This window comes from Castanea sativa, chromosome 5, assembly GCF_040712315.1.
Source record: "Castanea sativa cultivar Marrone di Chiusa Pesio chromosome 5, ASM4071231v1".
In the NCBI taxonomy this organism is placed as follows: domain Eukaryota; kingdom Viridiplantae; phylum Streptophyta; class Magnoliopsida; order Fagales; family Fagaceae; genus Castanea; species Castanea sativa.
In genome coordinates this window covers 21,114,866-21,141,513 of record NC_134017.1, presented here as the reverse complement: position 1 = coordinate 21,141,513, position 26,648 = coordinate 21,114,866, and the positions used below count along the sequence as shown (strand labels likewise).

At 34.0% G+C, this 26,648-nt stretch overlaps 1 protein-coding gene and 2 pseudogenes across 1 annotated transcript; all 3 read right to left on the bottom strand.

The window, feature by feature from the left end:
• Positions 1 to 4,341: 4,341 nt before the first annotated feature.
• LOC142634907 (uncharacterized) lies at positions 4,342 to 11,309 on the bottom strand (annotated as a pseudogene).
• Positions 11,310 to 15,683: 4,374 nt separating this feature from the next.
• On the bottom strand, positions 15,684 to 17,877 carry LOC142634906 (wall-associated receptor kinase-like 1; annotated as a pseudogene).
• Positions 17,878 to 19,710: 1,833 nt separating this feature from the next.
• On the bottom strand, positions 19,711 to 21,496 carry LOC142634905 (wall-associated receptor kinase-like 3). The gene is given in 3 exon segments (XM_075809149.1): positions 19,711 to 19,816; positions 20,710 to 21,146; positions 21,149 to 21,496. Coding segments are annotated over 3 exon segments (891 nt in total).
• Positions 21,497 to 26,648: the final 5,152 nt, after the last annotated feature.

Genomic DNA, 26,648 nt, shown 5'->3' with positions numbered 1-26,648 from the left:
TAAGCGGACCAATCAAGCTGTGACAAGTGTCACCAATCAGACTCCGCCACGTGTCGCTCACCTACCCCTAAACTCCTATAAATAGAAGCCTCCCCAAGACATTGAAGAGGGGAAGGACACAGACAACAGAGACAACACAGACAGACAGGACGGAGACAGAAGGAAGAAGATATCTTGAGTTCAGAAATCCAGAAGCTCTGCCGGAATCAAACCCCGAAGCCTCCAAGAACTTCAAGAACTTCAACCTCGAATGCAAACAACGTTCGAAGCAAAATCATCCAAACTACTCGTCCAGATCTCAAAGTCCACTGGAATCAAGCTCAAAAGCCTCCAGAAACCTCAACAAACCACAAATTGGTGAAGCTCTACGGATTCAAGCCTCCAAAGCCCCGAAGAACTTCCACCACAAACCTTCAAATACGAAGAACAATCAAAGAGGAATCATCCAAATCATATTCCTAAATATCAAAGTTCACTGGAATCAAGCTCAAAAGCCTTCAGAAACCTCAACAAACCATAAATCAACGAAGCTCTACGGAATCAAGCCTCTAAAGCACCAAAGAATTTCCACCACAAACCTTCAAACACGAAGAACACACGAAGAACACGAAGAACACACGAAGAACACGAAGAACACACGAAGAACACGAAGAACACGAAGAACAAAGAATTTCTAACAAGCTCATAGCCAGAGATTCATTGTAATTCCGTTTCAAAGATCTTCGATCCATTCCTCAGCCAAATTGAAGAATATCTTATGTTCAAATCAAAATCACATTACCACAATTCCAATCAAAAATCTTTCAAGGAGATCGAATCAGAGGATCACTCTTTTGTAATTACAGAGAATTGTACCACACATTTATCAATACAAATTCGTATTTGTGAAACTATTTTACTTGTTTGATTTATTTCGAACTAAGAAATTTAGTCGTCTACACTACTTTAAATGCAAGATTTGTGCTTCAGATACTGAGATACATCCTTTCCTAGATGTTGTAATCCTATGGAAACTCATGAGCATATCTTCTTTCTTTGTCCTTATGCAGTGATTGTTTGGCGTAGCTCACTATGGCCTCTTAGTTTTGCAGAAACAAGCTCCCAACCAATGTCAAATTGGATTAAAATGATTTTACATCCAGCCAAATTCTTGGGAATTGAAAAATCCAATGAATCCTCCTTTACACTCTTTGCTTCCATCTTATGTGACAATATATGGAGATCCAGGAACTCATTGCTGCACAATGGTGTTGATATTCAACCAATGGAACTAGCACAACGTATAAATAAAAGTTTTCTATCTCATCAAACAGCATGGGACTATTTGCAACAGAAGTATTCAAATGGTATTTCATGGTGTCCTCCCCCACGGGCTGGTATAAATTTAATTTTGATGCTACCATTAGAGATAATGGCTCCTTCTTGGCTGTAGTTGCAGAAATTGGGAAGGTGGAGTTTCATATTGCTTGGACAGGTTGTGAAACCCCAATAAGTATTCTATAGGCAAAATGTAAAGCAGCCATGCTATTTGTATCTGAAGCATCTAGACTTAACTTCAACTATATTTTGTTTGAAGGGGATTCCCAGCTCACAGTGAAGGCAATCAATCCAAAAATCCATCCGGATTGGGAGATTGTAATTTGTAAATATACTTCATGATATTAGAACTATGCTTAACTCTTTTGTCACTTGGTCTTTTTCCTTCTCCCCAAGACAATTTAATTCTCTTGCTCATAATCTAGTTTATGGGCATCATTTTGTAATGCCTGGGTCTATTCCCATCTCCTCCATAGCCTCTTGGGTTTTTGTTGAAGAGTGAGATGTGCTAGTCCCTCTTGGTTCTTGTCCTTGTATTTATAATTTTTTTTTTCTTCTTCTAATGAAATAATTTATTCAGCAAAAAAAAAAAAAAAGTGATAGAATTTGTAAATAAGGCTGCGTTTGTTTTAGTGTAAAATATATTCCGAGTGTAAAATAATTTCAGGTGAAAACATTTTTGAGAAAGGAAAATAATTTCTAGTGTTTGGTTGTATTTTAAAAATTATATTAGAAAATAATTTCAAGTGTTTGGTAACATTTTGAAAATGCAAATTTTCTACTAGTTTCTCACATTTTTTTAGCCATTTTCTCAGCTTCCATACAGATTTTATATTAGAAAATCCACCACCACCAACACCCCAACACCCACAGAAAATCCATCACCATCCACACAAAAACCACCAAAACACCACCACCCACACAACCACAACAACAACAAAAAAATTAGACATCAAAGAGACAAAGCCAATCGGCAAGTGGTGGACGACGAGATCGAGAGGAGATGATTTGACCCAGAGGAGGCCGAGGCGATCTAGAGGGCGGTGGTTCGAGCTTGGGGCTTTGGGCGATGAGATCAATGGTTCGATCTAGAGGTGGTAGAGACGACGGGGGTGGGTGGTGGGTTGTAGATTGGTGACATGCGATCTCGCCAGCGATCTTGCTACTTGATCTTGCCGAGGCGAGCTCTATGACGCGATCTCGCGGCTCAATCTCGCCAGCGTGAGCACGACGGCGTGTCAGGGCTTGGGGCGGTGGTCTAAGCTCAACAGCGCGAGCTCGATCTCACTCTCTCTACTCTCTCTTCGTGCTCTCTCTCTCTCTCTCTCTCTCTCTCTCTCTCTCTCTCTCTCTCTCTCTCTCTCTCTCTCTCTCTCTCTCTCTCTCTCTCTCTCTCTCTGTTTTCAGTTCGTAAAATGAGATTTGAAAGTAAAATAAAAACTAAAATGGTTTTCCAGGAGGGGAGGCTTATTTTACAGTCAACGCGTAAAATAATTTCCGTTGACCCAATTTTTTGAGCGAACCAAACCTGGCACCTGGTGTAAAATGATTTCTTGAAATGCTTTTTAGCCAAAACAAACGCAACCTAAGACTTCCTAAAAATTAGAGATTTTCTGAATTTGTTAAGTTATTAGTTTGTTAAAATAATTTAGTTGTATTGAACTAATATCAGCTGTATTTTTGAATCAAATGCATTGTAGTCACCTTGAATTTGACTAAATTTCTCTACTAGATAAAAGTCCAGTTCATAACAGATTTCAAATGAAGAATTTGACTTACGAATCTATCGCAGAAGTATTTTACTTTTGGTTGCATCGTCACTTCCTAGTTTAAATTCATTAGAAATTCTCTTTTTTCTTTTTAAAAGCAAAAATTTTCTGCAATTTGTACGGCGTGCATTGACATTTTTTTAAGAAGAGTTCCCAAATTCTGCTGCATTCAATAAACTTGTTTAAACACATTGTAACTACTGTATATGACTACTATTTTTGCCATTTTTGCAACAATTGAAAAGATCCAAGTTGAAGATGATTAAGCCAATCATGCAACAAAACAGAAGATGATGATACAGCTGAAGCAAGGAAAGTTAAATTAGCCAATCATGTGTAGAAATGATTCATTTTCAAAAAAAAAAAAAAAAAACAAAAACAAAACTAGCAACTCTAAAATTCTCAAGAGTCAATAGAGTTCACTGTCACTAACATCAAGAACAAAATATTCAGAGGAACAGATAAAACTTTGAAATACATTTACAAAAAGAAAGAGAGTTAAGTCAGATTTAAACAATGAAGTAAACAAGAAAGGTCCAAAGATAGTAAAAAAGAGCAGTAAATGAAACATGTTGCAAAGGAATTCCAAAGAGAAGAAAAACTTGATGGAATGCAATGCACAAAGCATTAAAGTGCATTGTGCATATTATTCAATCAAAATTACACCGCTCAGCTGTTGATGACTCATGCTCTCTCAACCCAGGGCAACCAGCACTGGTACCTGAAACAGGCACACTGGCTTAAGTGCCTGTACCACCAGCACCACTTCTAACAACCTACCAATTAGTCACATGCTCCAATAATTGAGCACATGCTCTAATTTTAATATCTTCTACACTACTAAGCTAGCATAATACTGCCCTTATCAGCATACACATATGCCTAAGTAATTACAACCGGCTTGAATTAGTTCATACAAGGAAGCAAGCAAGCTTTTTTTACACAGTCACTACTTAACACAGCACCAGAGCAGCTTTTAGGATCAGACAGCACTAGATCAAAGCACATAGCAGCACAGCAGTAGCTCTAGGATTCAGACAACACCCAATCACAACACACATATGAGACATAATATGAGATTCCTAAAAAGCATTAAGGTTTGATACAAATCAAGAATAAAATTCAACTACATAACATCAATACTTTTCTGCCTACCTCAAATCAAAATGACACCATAGGAAACAACATGATAATGGTCTCATTTGTATCACACTTAATAACAAATTCCTATGATTATCGCTAATGATTTCACTTCTTATCCAGATAGCTCAGCTGCTCCATCAAGAAACACAAGACTTTCCATGAAAGTAGTAGCTAAATGTGAAACATTTCGGATACCAAGATCCTTCTCATGTAAAGTTTCAGGGTCAAGTGAAACAATCACCAACTCAATCCACTTCTGATCGGCATTGGATTTGACCATAACTTCCTTTCCAACTAGCAGTTCACCACAACTGTTGCAACCATAGAAATGTACATAGCAAGCATTTTCAAAACGGACAAAAAAAAGTCTACTCTATGATTCATGTACACCATATTCCCCCATCACCCAAATGAAGCATGACTTATGAGTATGCGACTTCATAAAATCAATGTATTCTTCGACATTGATGCAGTTGGTTGTGATGTAATCAAATGTAATGAAGGCCAGTTTCCCCTTGAACATCATTAGATCATGTGGTACTGCCACTAGACCTTGTGGTAACAGTTGTTGTCCATCAGGGAGTGCTATCTCTCCAAATTTATCATTATTGACATCAAATGACAAAATCACGTCACGATTTGTGAGTTGCACTCCACCTTTAACTTCTCCCAACCAATGCAAAGCCCCATTAACAAACGTGGCAGGCCAGCAGTTGCCACTGTTGAACGCAAAATTGTTTCCCAATGACATTTCAACCCTTCTCCAAGAGTTGGAGCTTAATGTGTAAACCTCAACCCCATGGTGGTTTGATGCAGGGCCGGCCCAATGAAATTTGGGGCTTAAGGCGGCGGAAATTTTATATGAGGCCTTTTTATGTGAAACATTAATTAAATAAATATATATAATACTAATTAAATTAAGACTAATTTGATGTAAATACAGAAATTGATGAATAATAATATTTAAACTAAGGTTAATTTCATACAGAGAATTGAATATCATAATTGAACCATAAATTTAAACAAAAAGAACTAGAAAAAATATTATTTTTTTAAAAAAGAAACTTACTTTAACTTGGATATATAACTATTCATAGTTAAGTACAATTGTAACCTAAATTTTAATTTATATATTATTTTTAAGAGAAAGAGATAGATAAATATTATTTGGTGCATGGCTTTGTAGGATATTAGTTTACAAAAATTAAGATCTCAAACTATTAGAGGAGATTAATCATCATTGATGATCTATCACATTTGCAACATTTTTTTGAAACATTTTAGGGTTTCAATTGGTTTTAATTTCTATTGGTCTCTTATTTTTAAAGCCTTGTTAGAAATGAAAAAGAAAAATATTAAAGATACTGCAAAATGTTCACAATATAATGTGATAATGACTGTAATTGATAAAATTCAACAATTTAATTTATTTGTGTTTGAATTAATTTTTTATGTGATTGGTGACATGTTAGTTAAATTTAAACTTAAATCTATAGTAAAATTTGTGGTATCTTTAACATCACTTTAAAAAAAGTACTAATTATTTAAAAAAAATGTTATATTTTTATAAAATTTTGGCCCTTTACAAATAGAAATGGGGCCTTTTTTAGTAGGGAATTTTTTTTTTTGGTTGTGGGGCCTTAGGCCTAGGCCTTGAGCCGGCACTGGTTTGATGCACGCATTTGAGTGATCTTTACAACCTTGTAGTCATTGGTCTTAGATTGATAAGCAAATCCAGTAGAAACCCAATGATATTGGGTTAAGGAAAAATCAGGCAACCTCTTATATTTTCTAATGCTGGGGTTCCACAAATATATAGCATCAGCAATAGGGGAACCGTGTCCATATTGAGGGAGACATACTAGGCCATTGCAAGAACTGACTATTTGCAGAGAAGATAAATGAAAAGCAGAGGGAATTGAGTACTTAGAAATACTATTAAACGTGCTACTGTCGTGAGCAACCATGCAGACTGGACCGTTGGAAGGAGAAGAAGTCGTACGAGTAGGCAAGTGTATGAGATGAGCGTGATAATGATCTAAGTTGTTGTTGTTAAGATTAAGACTAAGGTGGGTGGAGATGAAATGAGGAGTCCCAGGTTTTTGAAACGCACCTGAATCTTATGACTGATTTGACAGGTAGGTTTGCCAAGATGTTGAGTATGATGTCTTCTGGGAGATTGCCCTTCATTTGTCGGAGGAGGAGGTTCCCTTGTTTGTGACACTATTTGTTTGGTGGAAGAGGACTTAGGAGGAAAGAGTAAAAGACCACCAAAAATTTGAGTATAGTTGTTGCTGCTGTTTCGAAGGGCAGAGGGCTCAAGTCCTACATTTGAAGGGTGTGTGTAGATTTTCTGATGAGCCCTTCAACTTAATGGACCTAGTACATCTCGTCACAGCTATGGAAAAAAAGGCAAAAATTGGAAAATCTAAGGGCCCGTTTGGTAGAGAAGTTTGAGTAGTGTTGTTTGCAGTTTTTTGAAATACGTGTGGATGAAAAAATGTATGTAAATGTGTGTAATGTTATTTAAAACTAAAAATGAATTGCCAAACGAGGCCTAAACTATTTAGGAACCTAACAACTCGAGTCTAAGAGAGTCGATTTTGCAATAGTAAATCGAGTTTTAGAGACTCAATTTCTGTGTTTGAAATCGACCCTCTAAGGATTGATTTCCTTAAAGCAAATTTCGAGTTCCCTAAAGCAAAAATTCTTTAACAAACCAACCCAGAGAAGAAAAACATCATCAAATCAAAACCCAGAGAAGAAAAAACATCATTAAATCGATTTCATACACATGGAGATAGGGGGAGATTGGAGATATAGATTGTATCTAGGAGCTCTTTTTGATGTATTTTTGGTTTATGGCATTGATGTATTTAATTTTGGTGGGTTGTATGTTAGGGGGAGATATTATGAGACATTTTGTTTTGTTTTGTTTTTTTATTCTTTCTTGTTTCACATATGGTACATTTGATTATGGATTTATATTTTAAGAGGTTATTCATAATATATGTCTTTTATTTTATGTTTTGTGAAATAAAGAAGATTAATTTTGGTTTACTTGTATTTTCCACACATGCATTTATGTGTTTGTTGAGTGTTTCAGGAATATACAGGTTAATTCAGTCGTGGCTGCTGTCTACATTGGCAACTGATAGATAATAGTTAGGTTGGATTATAATTATGATTTTTTAAAAAAATATGATTGGGCTATTTTTAAGTTTGAGTATTTCATTTTTGTGATGTGTTTTGTCACAGCTTGTTAAAGGGGGAGATTGTTAGGTTCTAAGACCTTAGGGACTAATGTATTAGAATTTCAATATGTAATGTGTTGGAAAACCATGATCAAAACATAGAGTCTATGTTTAGGCTTCCTCAAAGTGTGTTTAATTGTGAAATTGGAATCGAGTGGTTGCAGAAATTATTGGACACTGCATGGCTCGATTGATCGAAAATTAGATTTCGATTGAATATTGAGTAAATTTATTTTTCTGCAAAATTTCCAATCCAGCCTAGGCCCGTTTGACGTGTAGTATTTTATATTTTACTCTAAGTATAAAAGGAAAAACTCTAACTACGTTTTAGAGGTCTTTTTAGTGTTGTGTGGTGAATCTTTTGTGAGATCTTGAGGTATTTATCTTCATACACGCACATAAGGTTATCAAGATCAAGATTCATATCAAGAGCTTGATGATCGTTTTAGTTGCTGCTTAAAGAACTTAAAGAAGATCTAAAATCTTTGAGTAGAGTCTTAAAGTCACAAGTAGGAGAACTTGTGCTTGCAACAGATCAAGGAAAGAAGTAATCTGTGGACTCGGAGTTATCACGTGGTCGTGGTAGTAAGTTTTTTACACGAGGTAGTAATAGGATGTTAGTGGTCTAAGTTTTATCGTAAAACTTCAATTCTTTCATAGTAGATCTGTTTTTACCTTGAGGATAGTTAGGTTAAATCCTCCCCAAGTTTTTTACCGATTAGGTTTTCCTATCCTTCCTAGGTTTTTTACCGGTTAGGTTTTCCTAAGTTATCATATCACTGTGTTTTTTATATTTCCGTATTATTTACATGATATGATTTATGTGTTAACGTAAAACTGATTAATATATCTAAGTATTTACTTGACTAAATAACTAGGTTAAACAACTTGTATTTAAGGGGTCTAAAACTTTACAGTGTTTTTTTTGTCTTTGTTGGCAGATAATTGTATCTTAATGTATTAAGAAACAATGATTTTATGTATTAATCTTAGTTGATAATTTGTTAGTACTATATGCATGCTTATTTGGATTTTTTTTTTCTTCTTATACTTCGCCCCCGTATCTTGAAATCTTAGGTCCCCCCTTGGTGTAACTTAGTCACGTTATATATTTAGTGAATTATGTGATTTGTTTAAATAAAAATGAAAAGTAATAGTATAATAAATTCATACCACACCAAGATTTTGAACAAGATGGAACAAAGAATTAGGTAAACATAATTAATAACCTGTATATGAAATATTTTTGCCATTTTACTTAATGAAATTCAGTCCTAAAACTGATTTGACCACGCTATATGAAGCTAGCCGGTGAAATAAGCGTTAACAATTAAATTCATAAAACTATTTCACCCCGAGTGAATAAATAAATAGACTGCAAGAGGTTTACCTTGACATGCTTGTAAAAGAAAAGGATTTCCTTCGTAGCCTTCTTTGCATGAACACGTAAAAGTTAAGCTACCCTCTGAAGTAAAATGCAGTGCACAAATATCGGTTAAGTTATCATATGACCAAGCATTAAATATCATTCTTGCATAAAATGCTATATCAATCCCCCATTCCAATACCACAGGGACGTAGGATATATTTTGGACTTCAAGTTCAATTGGGTTTGTTTCATGAGCCTCGAACCAATTTTGTTCCACTAAAAATGCATACTTGCATTCTTGGTTAAATACGCCGGTATTTGTTGGCTTTATAGTTGCATTGAATACCCCGAGATATCGAGGGATTGGAGTTTGGCAGCATGTGGTGCTATAGCAACCATGTGATGAGTACATAAAAGGTGGTACATAATTAATTGTAAAAGAACTATTTTCCTCACAGACAGATATGCACGCAGCAATATCATAGCCATCTAGGGACTTCATTGAGGCAAAAATATTGCAACCTATGGCAATAAATCTGTTGTGGGGTTGGGAGAAGGAAGAAGGGCTTCCTGCTAAGTCCACAATTTCTGTGCTCTTTGTAATGCTATTAGCACTGGCACAGCTTGAAAATATGGGATGGTTGACGCGAACTGTGCCTTGTAATGAAATCTCCAGCACCTCAGTTTGAGTCTCCTCAAAAAAGGCTTGGGAGAGAAAGAAGTTTTCGTTGCAAAATATTGCAAACCAATCGTCATAGTAGCAATTAGCTCCTACTCCGAAAGGGTACGGAATGCTGATATTCCCACAGTATGCTTGACATGAAGGCTTTGCTAAACTCTCTGCATTTACCAATGTGGTAATTGACACGAATGCAGGGGTGACTTTAGGATTTTTGCCTAGGGGTTCAATAAGAAATATTATCAATCTTACAAGTTATATCTTTTTCAATATACACAATCAAACAATCATTCATCCACTGATCCCCATTCGATTGCACAATTCATTCTTGATATATGTTTACAATTCTTTAATTTATAAGTATACAATTCTTTAAATTTTTTATAATTTTATTTTCTTTTAGTGTTAATGTACAAACCCACTCACACAGCCAACAACCACTCCCACCCACAAGTCACAAATCTGGTCAAATAGTCAAATTGCAAAAAACGAACTCATAACTTTATATTAAAACAATGCAAACTCTATTGCAGTAATAGTAAAGAGTAAAAACTCGTTAATTTGTCAAAGACTCAAAACTCAACCAAAAAACAATCAAGACACTATAACCCCTTGCCAGTGGCCCACCCACAAAAGTCAACATTCAACAACAAAAATCAAAAGACATCTCCTAAAAGACTCATCGACCGTGTATAACCCCATTCACTTTATACTGGAGTCCTAAGAGACTCATCTCCTATAGCCCCCCCTCTCTCCGTGAGGACCGTGTATATCCTTATCAGTTTATCCATGCAACTTACATACTCTATATCCTTATCAAATCCATGTATAACCCCACACACATGGTGATTCAGTGAAAGAGTCTTTAAAAAGTATATCAAAACACTATAAGCACACACTCTCACAGTGAAAGAAAGAGAGAAAGAGAGAGCTGAAAAACCAGATCAAGCGGCGGGCCGGCGGTAGATGAGGGACGGCCTATGGGGCGGCAAAAGGCAGATCCTTGGGGCTATGCAGAGGCAGATTGTGTGTGAAGCAGAGAAGAGGCCGCCTTTTTCTTTTGGGTTTGGAGAGTGAAACTGAAGGAGGATAGTGGGAGAGCGGCAGGTTCTTAGGTTTTATTTGGCCTTTTTTTTATTTATGATTTTTTAAAATTTGATTTAGGATTATGAATTTTTTATTTTTGAGATTAAAGGCCATAAATGTTCTGTTGGACTTTTTTTTTTCGGAGTTTAAGCTGGGCTTAAAGAAAAAGGTCAGGTTCAAGATAAGGGTCTGCAAATTTGTATTGCAGGGGTCCAAAACAATTTATATATATATATATATAAAATTCGGGTCAGGGGGTTCATTTGAACCCCTGACTATAACATAGCGCCGCCCCTGGTAACCAATGACAAAATTAGCTGAAAGACCATTTGTACCGCCATCTCTCTCTGTCTCCTCTGCAATGATGAATGTGAATGTGAAGTAGTATGTATGTCCAAGCCTAGACTAGCATTTTATAATAAGAAACAAGAAAAAACAGAGACTGAAGAAGACAAAACGGCCGATTCGGCCGAACAATGATATTGGATCTACACTCTTACGAGATTTCCGTCATGTTATCATCTAAACATTATCGATGATAAGACAATTCACATCTAAACATTATCGACCTTTGATACTAAATACGAAATTGGGTAAGTGTTCTTGCTAACATTCATCAAACATTCCTTTTTTATTTTTGTATTTTGACAGTCACCTGCAGGCATCAAACAATCAACACCGAGAGAACTCATGAGCATCGAATATGCTCAAAATGGTGCCATGAAGCTAGTGACGACTCTAAGAATTTCTTTCAGTGTAGTTATTATGAAACTCAAATTATACAAAATTTAATAAAATGATAATTTCATATATTGACAAAAATAAAAATAAAAAACACGCAAATATATAAAATCTTACAATTTTATTTTATGAATTTTCTTATTTTGAAATTGTTGCATAATAATCTCATTATTAATACTATTAAGTTACATCTCTTTCAGAATTTTGGTTCAAAAAATTTTTTCTTGGGTTTTTCCTTTTTGTTTGTAAATGCCTAATGTTGTTAAAGGGGATCTAAGTTTAAGAACAAATTTCGAATATAAACTTAGTTGTAGCTTAAGACTACAACTCTCACTAAACAAATTAACATAACTATATATTTTGAAAATATAATAGTTGAATTGTATATTCTTTATGTTTTTAAAACACATGTCAAATTTCATTTCAATTGAATGTTATTTATTATTTCATTTATAAACTTATTTTTTATGTATAATTTTAGACTACAAAAACTCAAAATTTAAACATTTGATTGATGACACAGCTATTGATCTTTGATTGTATTGATATTTTGCAAGCATGAAGGATATAAGAAGAAAATGTAATCCAACGATGGATTTGTCAAAATTTCCATTCAATATATATATATTGTGAAGTTATAGTCTTAATCTGCAACTAAGTTTGTTACTAAACATTTTCCAAAGTTTATTTATGTTGGGCCTAGAAAAATTTAGGGTGGTCACAAATTTTTTTAAAGGTAAAAAAATCATAATTTGTTTTTTATAATTTATATATAATAATTATTTTTTTTCTAGGTTAGGGTGGTCTTGTGACAATCCTAGCATTTGTGTAGAGTCGCCCCTGCATGAACCTAACCCACAGGTTTAATTAATTAGGGGTCATGTTAACGAGTCCAAATCTTCTGTCCCACTTTTCCTGCTCCACTCTATATTCTACCAATAAAAACTTGCCACGTGTTCACCTAATTAATTAAATACTATTAAGGCGTTTTTCAATTGGAGCTGATTTGCACAGATTGTTTACAAGTGTTGAATGCTATCTTCAAAGATATTCAAATATGTGCCCATAATTTTTGTGTCATCTCGTAATGGAAAAAAATTGGTAGATTTATGTGAAAGTATTGTAACTTACCAAGAGATCTAATGGGCAATCCACACTTGATTTCAATGGGAGGGTGGCACTTGTGGATTCCAGTTAGCTCAATTAGTAAAGTCTCTAATGGTTGTATAAGAGATCTGGGGTTCAATCTCCGCCTATACCAAAAATTGATTGGTATCTTAGTCTTGATGATAAAGAACTATTATCAAGAGCCATAGGTTGAAACTCTATAAAAAAAAAAAAAAAAGGGAGGGTGGCACTTGGACTTGAAGTCCTGTTTCGTATTTTGGACAAGTTTGTTTTGTTCCTTCCAATCTTGGACATAAAATTAAGCCATCTTAGAGTTGAACAATATGGAGGATGATTTATATATATATATATATATATATATATATATATATATATATATATGTATATATATATATATAAAATAATAGGTGAAGTTGAGAGAAACTTAAATTAAAATTTCAAATTAAAGTTCAAATTTTGTGCCATGTGTCTAGATTTATGTGGGGATCATATCATAATTATCCCTCAATTGCTCAATTCAAATTTAAAATTGGGTCCAATTTTGCTCAATTCATCTAAATTTAAGTGGGAATAATGATGCATTAAAACCTAACATGAAAGCCAAAAAAAAACATCAATAATCAAGTTCATTCACCTAGGCAAGAACATCTCACCTGCACACTTTTATTGGTGGACTCAAAATAGTCTCATGCCCTTCGCTCTCTTAAATGTTTCCTCCCCTTTATCGGTTCTCTCGCACAATCTTAATCTCTGTCTCTTTGTTTTGTGGGCTTTGTTGAATTTGTATTTTATTGCTGATAGTCGATTTTCTGGTGTTATAAGCTCAACCATGTGATTTGTGAGAGGATAACAGAGTTCTCGCTAGGCCTCTATGGCTTCCAAGTAACACCACTGGTACTCCTCTCTCTCTCTCTCTCTCTCTCTCTCTCTCTCAATTTTGATTTCAAACTTAATCTCTTATGCAATATTCGTTTATTCCAAGTCTCTCAAACACCAAATTTCACTTCCAAAGACGCTAGGAACGACTTGACTAACCATCCTCTAACAACATTCTATTCAAAGAATAGAGAGATACATCCTTAGACAAACTTCGGTAGTCCATCATGTAAGTGTAACTCCTCTCTCTCTCTACTATCTGTTACCCTTGTTGGGGACTTCAAAAACAGAGCTCAGATAGAGTTTGTTGATTGGTCATACAATACGTACTCAAAGGAGGTTTTTTTTTTCCTCACTCAGATGGTCCATCATCTTACCCAATGACCTGCTATACAATTACAAACTAAGTTTTTCTTTTTTCCTATGAAAATTCCAGGCACCAACAACGATTGGAGGTTCAAAAGCATGGATGGATTTTTTTCAATATTATTGTCACTAAGGTTCATATCTCTCTCATTTTCTCATTTAGTTTTCATTCCCTTATTTGAAATAGTGATGGGTTTGTGTCAATTAATGATCTTTACAACTTCAATGCTTTAGTTTTATTTATATTGAGGTAATATAATATTTGTGTGTGGGATTTGGTACTGCAGTGGTAAAAGGGTGGTCGGTGACTCAAATTATTGGTGTCATAATATTGAAACTACCAGAAATAGTGGACACTGAGATATTAGTTTGTGTTTTGAATTGGATTAATTGATGGGCTATCCATTTTATTCCTATTCATAAAATTTTAATGGAATTATTTTGGATAGCTAGAATGCTAAATAGAGTGGAGGATTGCATCGCAAATCTATTTTATGTCATGCAAGTTTCAGAGCATTTTAGAACAATAAAACCATCATAATATCAGAACCATAATCATTAGTTGCGGCATCAAAAACAAAACTAGAAGTTTCAATTGGATTTTTCATGTGGTTTCACATTCAATTGTTCTTCTTCCATGTGTTCACAAAAAATTAACTAAAAGCATCCATGGTTGAATTGTTAACTAACAGTTCCTACCCATGAAGCCTATTTGAATGCAAAATATCTAATAAAATGTCTGACAGAAAGTGCAATACATGTTTCTAATGCATCTTCTAGCCACTCGATAATTTAAGTTAACAATGACAATGACACTCGAAGTGTCACTCAGGATGAATCTTCTAAATCTAGCCACGTGATATATAGCTTATGCACAATTGTTTAATTCATTATATGTGAATAGTTTGTCTCTATTCAATTTAATAGAAAATTGTCATCCAAAATTTTAATAAAAGTCAAAGGTTTGTATTAATTGTTATCAACAGAATGTCCTCTGTTCTTGATTTTATAAATGCCATAGTTAAAAGCATATGAAACTTGATATGCGTTTTGTAATTTCAAAGAGGCAAGTGGTGTTGTGGACCTCTTTTAAGGATGATACAATCAATTTCTTTGACTTTTGAGACCCCAATGCTCTGAAGGTGAAATTTTCATAACTATGTGTGGTTAATTTTATTTGTTTGTGATTGTAAACAAATTTTTTGTTGAAGATTCATGGAGTTAATATTTTTAGCCACGGTAACACATACGGGTTCAAATAAAGAATCATGTCAAAATCCAAGACTAGATTGTGATTTACATAATCTCTCTCTCTCTCTCTCTCAAGAAAACCTTGACACTACTTTTTGTTTGTTTGTTGTTGTTTATTTATTTATTATTATTTAAATCTTTCATATTGAGGGCAAGTTGTACATTTAGGTGATTATGCTGAGGTGTGAAAATTTCCATATTGAAGTTGACGAGGACATAGAGATAATTGATCAAATTCTTTAATTTTTTTTTCCCTTTTTATCAATATTGTTCAAATGTTTCTGTGCATATGCACGGGTTACGTACCAGTTTTAAATAAATTATTGACCTCCTTAAATTAAGGACAATTTATAAATTATATAGATTATGTCCATTACCTTTAAAGAATTATCTGTTCTAGATTATCCAGTGCATGCATCCTCGTGATTATTTTCACTTGAATCTAAAGGGATTATCACACATAATTAATTGAAATTAAAATATTTGATTTATCCAATAAGAATGGATCCATAAAAAACCAAATGGGAGACTTCTACTCTATTAGACTACTCTATTTAAAAAATGATCGATGAAATTACTTTTGAAATAGAAACAAAAGCGCTTATAATTATATTGGCTACAAGAGGAAACTAACAAATATTATAGTAGAAGGTTTTTGTTTAATCTAATTCAGAAGAAGATAATTAATGGGCATTTGAAGATAATTATTGGAACATTTGAATTGCCTCTAACTCCATTGCAACTTCTTTCATTGTAGGTCTTTTCTTCCACTTTATGTTCAAACACCTTTCTGCAAGTTTTGCCACTGCAATCATCTGTTCCTCTTTGTATTCATTCACGATTCGAGTGTCAAGAATTTCAAATAAACTATTTGTCTACATTGAATAAATGAAATATGTAGCTAAACTTTTGAATTCTTGTGTCGTTATTGAAGAGACCACTTTCTCTCCAGTTAAGAGCTCAACAAGGACAACACCAAAATTATAAACATCACTCTTTTCAGTAAATTGATTTGTTTGAAAATACTCGGGATCCAAGTATCTAAAAGTCCCATGTACTAAAGTGGTGGTTAGTTGAGTCTGATCAATAGCAACAGATCTTGAAGTCCCAAAGTCTACTACTTTTGCTCTATTCTTATCATCTAAGAGTATGTTTGTAGACAGAGGGTCTATTTGTGTAGCAGTTGTGGTTGTGTTTTTTGAGATTGTCGCTTTTTTTGGGCTGGTTCATGGCACTGTTCATTGACCAGCCCAGTGATAAAAACACATGAACAGTAATTTGCAAAAATAAAAAATATTTTGCTATAGTATTTTTAGCAATAAGTTTTCAATTTTCAGCAAAATAAACGGTATCCAAACGCACACTTAATGTCTCAATGATAAGTGGGTAAGGAAGCTGATGAGTGTAAGTAAAAAAGAGCTCTTGCAACTTCTTTGTAAATTCTTAAGTGCATATCCCATGTTGGTGGGAACTCCTCATTTTGGTCACTAAGATATTGGGATAAAGTTCCATTAGGAATGAATTCATAAACTAGCAAAGGAAGTTTTGTTTCCAAACAACAACCGAGTAACTTAATCACATTTCGGTGGTTTATTTGTGAAAGAATGATGATTTCATTTATTTATTTTTCAATTTCTCCTTCATCAATTACCTTAGATCTTTTTACCGCAACAATTTTTCCATCAGTCAACATGCCTTTGTAAACAGTGCCTTGTCCTCCCTGGTCAAGTATTCTATTCACATTAAAATGGTCCATGGCCTTGTCTAGATCTTTTGGATCAAACAACTTGATTTTTTCAACATTGACTTCACTTAAAGATAAATATTGTTGTAACAATAAACCACCATTTCGTTTGAAAACTTCTCTCTGCGTTTAACGTTCTTCCTCTCCTTTTGCATTTTGTAGGACCCCCATCCAATACTAATCAGAAAAAAATAGCCCAAGTCGACAGCTTAATAAAATGAAATTGGAAAAATTAATCTATTGTACTAAAGAATATAATAGTTTTGATTGAGAACTCTAACTTAAGGGACATGTTATGTTTCTATATATGTTTTTTGTTACATGTGTGTGTGTGTATATATATATATATATGACTTATGAATTTTGACTTGTGAGAGAAAAAATGAAGAAAAACGATAGTTTTAGTAAGTATTTATGAAGAATAATTGGAAGTTTCTTGTAAGTATTGTGATTACGGAGAATTAATAATAATATTCATGTTGATTCATAGCAATTGGATTTGTCGCGAGCTTTTTTACTTTTACACTAGATGGTTTTGTATGTAACTTTGATATATTCTTGTGAATATTTTCTTAATTAGTGATTGACCAATTGCATATTTGATTTTTTCTTTCTTTTTTGCTTGAATTTATTAAATTTAATCCACATGTACACCATAATTTAGTCTAAGATATTGTATGCAACTTATCTTTAAAAAAATACATATCCTATCCGCCTCTCCCAATTGTTGAATTGGATAACCAATTCAATTGAGTGACATAGTTCTAGGTTAACATGAATCAGTTTCTTGCATTTATTATCATTTAGAGAGGAGAAAGTCGATGTACCTGTTAAGAGCAGTGTGGGTATCACCGCATACCCTTGGTGCGATGGTCACTCCACAATTATAAGTGCTTGTCGGGTGTGGGGGGGGCAAGGGCCGGGGTTCAAGTCTCCAGGAGGGAGTTTCACACACATATACATTTAGATTAGGGTAGAGTAAAATTCTATCTTGTATATATATATATATATGTATATATATATATATGTATATATATATATATATATATAAAAAAGCAGTGTAGGTGATACCGTATCGTACTGGCCGGTATATACCGTGTCGGTTCGACTGATATATACCGTGCTGGCCAGTGAACCAGTACAGGTACACCCATGTTTCGTACCAGAAAAAATACTGGCCGTACCGACGAAATCCGACTGTTTCGGCCTGTAAATGGATACCAAGCCGAAACATGAAAACTCTCATTTGTAAGGAAAGAAAACAGAGAAGAAGGAGAAAAGGAAGAACGAAACTCTTTATTTGCTTTTCATTATAAAACAACAGTGAAACACAAAATCAACAGGATTCTCAATCAAAATACAAACTCAAATCACAATTTTAAAACTAATCAAATTAGAACAAAAAAAAGAAGAAGATCAAAGCTGACCCACCTGAGCCTCAGTGGGGAGGAGGACCTATTGTGGTGGGAGGGGAAAAAAGGTTGTCCTCTAGCCTTTGTCATCCGCCGACTATGTGAGAGAGAGAGAAAGAAAGAGAGAGAGAGCTTCTTCAATGCTCTGGAGTAGACGAAAAGAGTTGCAGATGAAGTGGAAGAGAAGAAAAGAAAAAAGAATAGTGAAGAGAGCTTAGGTGGAATAGACGAAGAGAACAAAAGAAAAAAGAAAAAGAAAAAAGAATAGTGGAGAGAAGAAAAAAGAAAAGAAAAGTAAGGAGAGTTCTAGAGAGTGTTAGAGAACAAAAGAAAAAAGAAAAGTGAAGATAGAGAAAATGGAAAGGTGTGGCCGAGAAAAAAAGAGGGGGAAAAAAAAAAGAGAAAAGAAACTTGTGGATGAAAAAAAAAAAAAAGATAAGGAAAAAATAAAATAAAGAATAAGAAATTAAAATTGAGAAATACTACTACAATATTTTCACAATAAATTTTAAGTAGTTGGTTGTTACAAATTAATACTGATAAAAAAAATATATTTAAGTGATGTGTTCAAATTAAAATCAATAATAATTTACCAGATATGATTTATTGTGAAAATATTGTAAAATGTTAAGAGCGTAACACTTTTTATCAAAATTAAATCAACAAAGAAAGTTGAAAAAGAAATATTAAAGAATTGCTTTGTATTATTTTTGAAGTTTCCTAAGCTCTTGACTACTAACACTAGCATTGGAAATATTGATGAGCTGAATCCATTTCTTCTTTTCAGCTTTGGCTTTTGACCCAATGTGATGTGACATAATATATTGCAACAAATTTATATTTAAAACAATACTAATATTACAACATTTTAAACAATTTTTGTCATAATTTGTCGTGTGAGGAGTTGTGAGTGATGAAAATGTGAACCCACATACACTCACAATTTTTTTTCACCTCTCACAACTTATTATATAACGAGTTGCAGTAAAAGTTGTGTGAAATATTATAATACTAATATTGCTATAATATTTAAAGTTTTTTTTTTTGGAAATAGATATACTTATAATTATAAATTATTAAATAATTATTTTAAATTCTAAATTATAGATGATTTAAATATTTTATTTTATTTGAGGTAAGTGTCTTCTCATTATTATATATTTATATGTTATAACTCCATCAAAAAATATAAAAAGTTGCCAAAGTGATATATTGAGTTATTAGAAATATTACTTTGTATATTGTATAAAAGAGTAAAAAAAAAATAGCGATAAATCCAAAATGATATACCGGTATTGACCGGTATCCGAAATATATCATACCGCTAACCAAACCGGTACAACCTTCGGTACGGTATTGACTTCCTTAGTTAAGAGCGTAGTGAACCCCAAAAAAATTGAAGTATTAATTACCACCATAACAATAGTAACTCCCAACAGTACTTTCGCAGAGTGTATTGTTCTTCAAACACAGATTGAGATTTGGTTTTGCGCACTCGTCGATAAATTCATTCCAAGACAAAATATAAAGACCAGAATTTTGAACAAGATGGAACAAAGAGATGGGCAAACATAATTAATAACCTGTAAACATTATTTTGTCCATTTCAATTGGAATTGATCGAAATTGACAACTTTGAATTCTAGTCCTAAAACTAATCTGACCACGCTGTGAAGCTGGCCTGTGAAAACAAGTATTAACAATTAAATTCATAGAACAATTTTACCCAAAAAATAAAATAATAATAAAAAAAGGAAAAAAAGATTATAGAATAGATAGACTGTAAAAGGTTTACCTTGACATCCTTGAAGAAGATAGACATTAATTTCCTTTATAGCCCTGTTTGCATTTACACGGAAAAGTTACGTTACCCTATGAAGCACGGGTGCGTTTTGGGATTCGGGTGTGGGTGCGAGAGCGGGTGCGGGACTCGGTAATTTTTGAAAAAGTATAGTGCGGGTGCGGCGGGGTGCGGCGATTAAAAAATTATTAAAAATATTTTTATTTATATATTTAATATATTGCTAAACATACTTTTTTCACATTATATAAACATATACCAAATTTAAGAGCAATAGTAAATAATAACTAGAATACAGAGAATGGGAGAGAGCCTAGCTGAAGAGTGAAGGCAGAGAGTGGGAGAGAGGCGCAAGCAAAATGAAGAGAGAGAGGGCTGGGTCTTGGTTTTTTTTTCCAAACGGTGCGTTTGCACCTTTTTTTTTTTTTTTTTTTTTTTTTTTTTTTTTTTTTTTCCGGCCAAGTTAAACGGTGCGTTACGCACCTGTTGTTGTTGTTTTTTTTTTTTGAATTTTGACCGTATCGGCTGATTTCGCTGGTATTGGTGTTGCGCCCGATATGGACCGATTCGGGCCGAATCGGCGTGAATCGGCCCGATTTCAGGCGCGTCGGCTCGAATTGGTGCCGTATCGACGCGAATCGGCACATATCGTGCCAAAAAAAAAATAATTATTTTAATGTCCGACGCGGCACGGACGCGCAGGTAGTGGCGTCGCCTGCGTGTCCCCGTGTCGCGCCGCGTCGGACGCAGGTGCGGCGGCCCAAATGCTACACCAGTGCTTCCCAGCGTTACCCTCTGAAGTTAAATGTTTTCCACACTCTGACCATTCACTTCCCATCATACGTGAATATAATGTTTCATCAATGCCCCATTCGAATACCACAGGAACGTGGACTTCAGGTTTAATTGGGTATCTTAAATTGGAATTGAAAAACTTGCGTTCCAGTAAAAATGCATAGTTGCACGCTTGGTCGTTAAAGTTGGGGCTGGAGATATTTTTTGGCTCTATAGTTGCATTGAATAGACCAATATATGGGGGGATCGGGATAAGGCAGCAATTGATGATGCCAATGCAACTACTTCCAGCAATTTCAGTACTGTTTTTCCCACACCCGAACATGCACCCAGCGATAACTGAGCCATCTAGGGACTTCATTGAGGCAAAGATATTGCAACCTATGGCGATGAAACTGTTTTTGGATTGGGAGAAGACAAAAGGGCTTTTTGTTAAAAGTTCACAATTTCTGTGGTCTTTGTAATACTATTAGAACAGCTTGAAAATGTGGGATAGTTGACGCGAACTGTGCCTTCTAATGAAATCTCCAGAACCTCCAGGTTGAATCTCCTCAAGAAAGGCTTGGGAGGGTTGAAAGTGTCATTGCAAGATATTGCAAACCAATCTTCATAGAAGCAATCAGCTCCTACTCCGAAAGGGTATAGAATGCCAATCTTCCCAAAATTTGCTTGACATGAAGGCTTTGCTAAATCCACTGCTTGTACGAATGTATTAATCGACCCTAACAACACAATTGCCTGAAACACTATTTGCACCACGCCCATCTCTATATTGGTGATGAATGGAGAATGTGAATGCGAAGCAGAAGTAGCAAGTCCAAGTCTAGTTATAATAAGTACAAAGAAAAAAAGAGACTAAAAGAGGACAAAATGGACGATGATATTGGATCTACAAACTCCCGAGATTCCCGTCATGTCTTTTCACGCAAATAAATAAAGTTGTATTTGCCTAGAATATCATTTTGCTTCTGGTGGAAAAGAACTTATATGGACAATTCACATCTAAACATTATCGACCTATGATACTAATAAATACAAAATTGGGTAAGTGTTCTCTCTGACATGCATCAATGATCAAACAATCTTTTTATTTTTGACAGTAATTTGCATCAAACAATCAACATGGAGAACCCACGAGCATCCTATATGCTCGATGAAGCCTAAAACTTAATTAATTATTGGCTTGAGTCTGTCATTTTTTTTGGTCCACTTATTTGTCTGGGGCGTGCATTTTCATTTGGAGCTGATTTGTACGGATTGCTTACTAGCGTTGAATATATGTTATCTCCTAAGAAAGAAAATCCGTGAAAACAATAACTTTTATGCCACAATTTTTGTTACAACTCTGATATGATAAACTAAAAGTAGTTGAGAAAATATAATAAATTCATATAAAAATAATGTAACCTATTTACTAAAATTCACTATAGTAGATCGAGGACACAATAACCTATACTTACAAAACCTTTGTAGACAATAATGGAGTGAGTAAATTATCTTGGGGAGGAACGATTAGCATTAGTGAGTGTGTGTGTATATATATATATATAATGTTTTTAGTTTGAATTTATTATGCAAAAGAATATTACATAAGTGTGTGTATATTTATTCTCAAATTACGTATATGTCATTATATATTTTATTAACTATTCTATTGGAATCTCCCTGAAGTGTTATCTACATAACAAGTAGTATCAAAGCAAATGGTAGTGTGCGGCAAAGTGACAAAGTTAACAAGGTCCATATGAAGCACTAATGAAAGAAAAAGCCCATAGACAAAGGAGAGCTTGTAATATTTGTTTGTGCTCCACAAAGATAGGTAATGACTCATACGTGAAGGGAAGATTATTGGATATATACGTGTGAGTGAAGTCTCACATTGAATAATAATGGCAAAAGTCATGATTAATATAATATAATTGAGCCCAAACTCATAGGCTTAAACTTTTGGATGAAGTGGTCACCACATATGTTATATTAATTACTTAATTGGAATTTTTTGAAGTGCTATCTCCCTCAAAGGTTGGGGAATATTGTTGAATATATATGTGTGAATAATTAATATAATATAATATAGTTGAGCCCAAACTCATAAGTATAAACTTTTGGATTAAGTGGTCGCCTTTTATGTTATATTAACTACTAAATTGGAATTTCTCCAAAATGTTATCGCCCCCAAAGGTTGGGAGGGGGTGGGGTGGGATTGTTGGATATATATATATGTGTGTGTGTGTGTGTGTGTGAGTGAAGTCTCACATTAAATAATAATGGCAAGAGTGAGTGATAAACATAATATAGTTGGGCCCAAACTTATAGGCTTATACTTTTGGATTAAGTGATCTTCTTATATGTTATATTAACTACTCATGAATTAGAATTTTCCCAAAGTGTTATCTCCCCAAAAGGTTGGAGAGATATTATAACATTTGACACCATAGCTATTGTATATATCATCACTTGGCATTTATTTTCAGATTTTTATGTTATAATTAATTTGAGTATTATCTATAAACATTCTTATATTAATAATAATATAAATGTCTAGAAAAAAATTTAGGGGCCATTTCACCTCTAGAGGGTAATCACCTCCACATGGTTTTTTTAAAGATCAACTTACTCGCATCTTCACCAATACCTGTGCAGTTGCCTCTAATTAAAGATCTTGTATACAAACTTTAGATAGACGCCACCTTGAGTTTAAGGGGATACTAATACCATAACATAATGTCGTTACACTTGCCAATTGTCATATATACGTACGTTCTACACATGCACAAAAGCATATATAAGTACACTCATCTTACTTTCTACGTACATAGCCCTTCATTTAGTTAGGGAATCTCAATTATCATTGATTTAGGCATAATCAAGGGCTTCTCAATTCAACTTTTCTTGTATATTTATAGGGTCATCTATACATGCATGTAAAACACATAATATACGGATTATATCATACACAGTGTTCTTCTTCCTCTTCCTCTTCTTCTTCTTCTTCTCTCTCTCTCTCTCTCTCTCTCTCTCTCTCTCTCTCTCTCTCTCTCTCTCATAGGGAACCAATTAAGCTGTTAACTCTTCATAGCTACAAAAGTTAAATGAGAGTCACTTCAGAAAAATTATAGGGTCGATTTAATTTTGTTAAATAATTCAGGGAGTGTTTTTTGCAATTTATTACTACCTCCATTCCAGTTTGTTTGTCCTTTATTCTATTTTGGAATGTTCCAAAATATTGTCATATTTTTAAAAATAAAATTAATTAATTTATTAATGTTCCTATTATACTCTTATTTTATTTTCAAAACTATTTGAAAAGAAAACTAACAAATATTTAAAAAATCAATCTAATTGGGCCACTTTTGTAGTTGTCCCATTAAGAATAGCTCTTTTAAAAAAAGTTGATAAATTTATTTAAAGGTAATTTTGTAAACTTATATATTTTTATAAGGCAGATAAGATGATAAATAATGTTTCTTTAAAAAGTTTGAATTTTTAAATAAAACAAACTAATTGGGATAGAGGGAGTATATATTATTATTATTTTTAACTGAAGTATATCTTACCACATGCATGCTTTATGCTGGACTAGATAAGTTGACTAAATGGATTCGAATGGGTAAATCAGTATCATCTATGCCTACACTGAAGTATTCAGATTGTGCTAAAAAGGTATCACTACCACCAGCTTACCAATTTGGGACCTTTAGAATTTTTGGAGACTGCAAAGTCCGTTGGACTTTGATGGCTTTACAGGTCAATTGGAGAAACTTTCTGAGTTCATTCAATGTATTCACAGAAATGAATGAGCTAATTTGCATTTGTTTTCAGCCAATGGCTCTCAAGAACTTGTTGCAGAATCATGGGTGACGCCTGCAACTTTTAGTTTATTCTGGATTATCTCTGTTGAAGTAGAATTTGATGCAAAGCTGTTGGTGGTATGTAGAGTAAAATGAAGTAGCTAACAATCCTAACATATTTTTACATGCTGTTGTGATGGATTGCATGGTTTGCTGGCAAGAGTAACCCATTCTTTAATAAAACTGTCTATGTACAGGAAAGAAATTTGCATTCATTTGCAATCTGGAGTGGCAGTAAACTACGTTTTAGAATTTGGTAAATTAAGTGCTATTTGGTTTGAGCAAAAAAGGGTGTATTTTGTATTCATTTTCAGCTTTTTGTGAGACTCACCACTAAAAAACTTGTTCGGCATTGTATTTGTATTCATTTTTCATTTTTAGTATAAAAAAAAAAGGATTTGAATACAATAACTAAATACAACTTTTTGATGTTTTTATTTTCTTAAAAATGAATATAGTGACATTTTTCGTAGAAGAAAAAAAAAATTAAATCAATGGGTTCCATTATTACTGACTTATCACATCAAAGAATACTCTCTCTCTATTTGTTGATGGTTGTCGTAAAAAAAATTGAAGGAGAAGGCAAAGTAGAAAATGATGCCAAACAAAAATATAGATTTAAAAAAAAAAAATGAGTACAAGATTTACTTGGCCTACGTACGGTTATTATTTTTATCTATGCCACTGCTAGGAAAGTAAAGAATCGCTAACATACTTTGGCTTGGTTATGATATACGTACTAATAAAGAATATTTTTACGAGGCCAAAAAGAAATCAACTCAAGTTAGTTGTCCAACACCAAGAACTCAATCGACAGGGTCAATCAAATGACCAATTGATGGTATCTTAATTAGTCGTTCGACAGTCTAAGTAGACGGACAACCACTGACATAATACACAACATGCCTTCCACTTCAACATTGTGTATGTGTAAGGTCTAACACATGAGAGTGGTCATGTCATTAGGTACCCTTCCTGACACTAGTTACAATGTAACCTACCCAGTGCTTACTCTTCCAAGGTCAGTCTAATGCATAAGAATCATCATGCATCATTGGATTGTCAGGCGTAAAAGGATCGACAAGTACCTGCAATTGGCAACCTCTGAAGCAATCTGACCAACACCTACTTGTCCAATGCACCATGGTGATAGATGAATAGCCCTTGACGAATGATCTTTGACAATTGGACCTACAAACCAGTTTGTGTGTTCTCGACTATGTTCATAATTAACTTACTTTCATACAATGTCCAAAAATCCTTCTACATATTCATTTTCTCCAAACATGGGAAATTAGACACGTAGATCTCAGGACATTAACTCCACTACACTCCTTATAAAGGAAGAGCCTACATTCATGGGAGCTTAGTCAGCTCTGTATCATTATATAAGCTTTAGGCCTCATCTTTTTCAAGGTACGTAGAATTTCGTAACTCTCATACTTTTAGAGTTATTGGAAATCATTGAGTTATTGACTTAATTTTCGGAAGGTCTTTAGTCGGCACCACATCAATGCACTCTGTAGGTTTTTCATTCTTCATGTACGCTTTGCAACTGCATATTTCAGTGATTGACACACCAACGATTTTTTATGCATCCTCACTTACACTTCACCGTAATCATTAGTCTAACCCTTCTCAGGCCAGTGCCTTCCATGGCTAGTCCTTCTTTCTCGATCTATCTTTAAATATGATGGTATTTGAAAATTGAAGCAAACCCAGTAACTAAGGCCTTCATCTTGCTTGTATTGGTCATTGGACGTTTAAATTATATATAGTGCCTTATTTTGTTCAAGAAAGGAAATCTAATTAATAGATTTTACTTTTTGGACTTTTTTTTTGGTTTGATTATTATACTAGTTAGCAACTCATATAATACATGTGAAAGTTTGATAAAATGTGGTTTTATTTGAAAAAAATTATTTATTAAATTAAATTAAATTAATTTTTTTTTTTCGTTCAAGTTTGAGGTGGAGTGTTACTTCTTTAAACCTCAAAGGAGAGGAGTGAAATTAATCCCTTTTTAATAGTCACCTCAATAGAATACAAGTCATTTGTCTCATGTT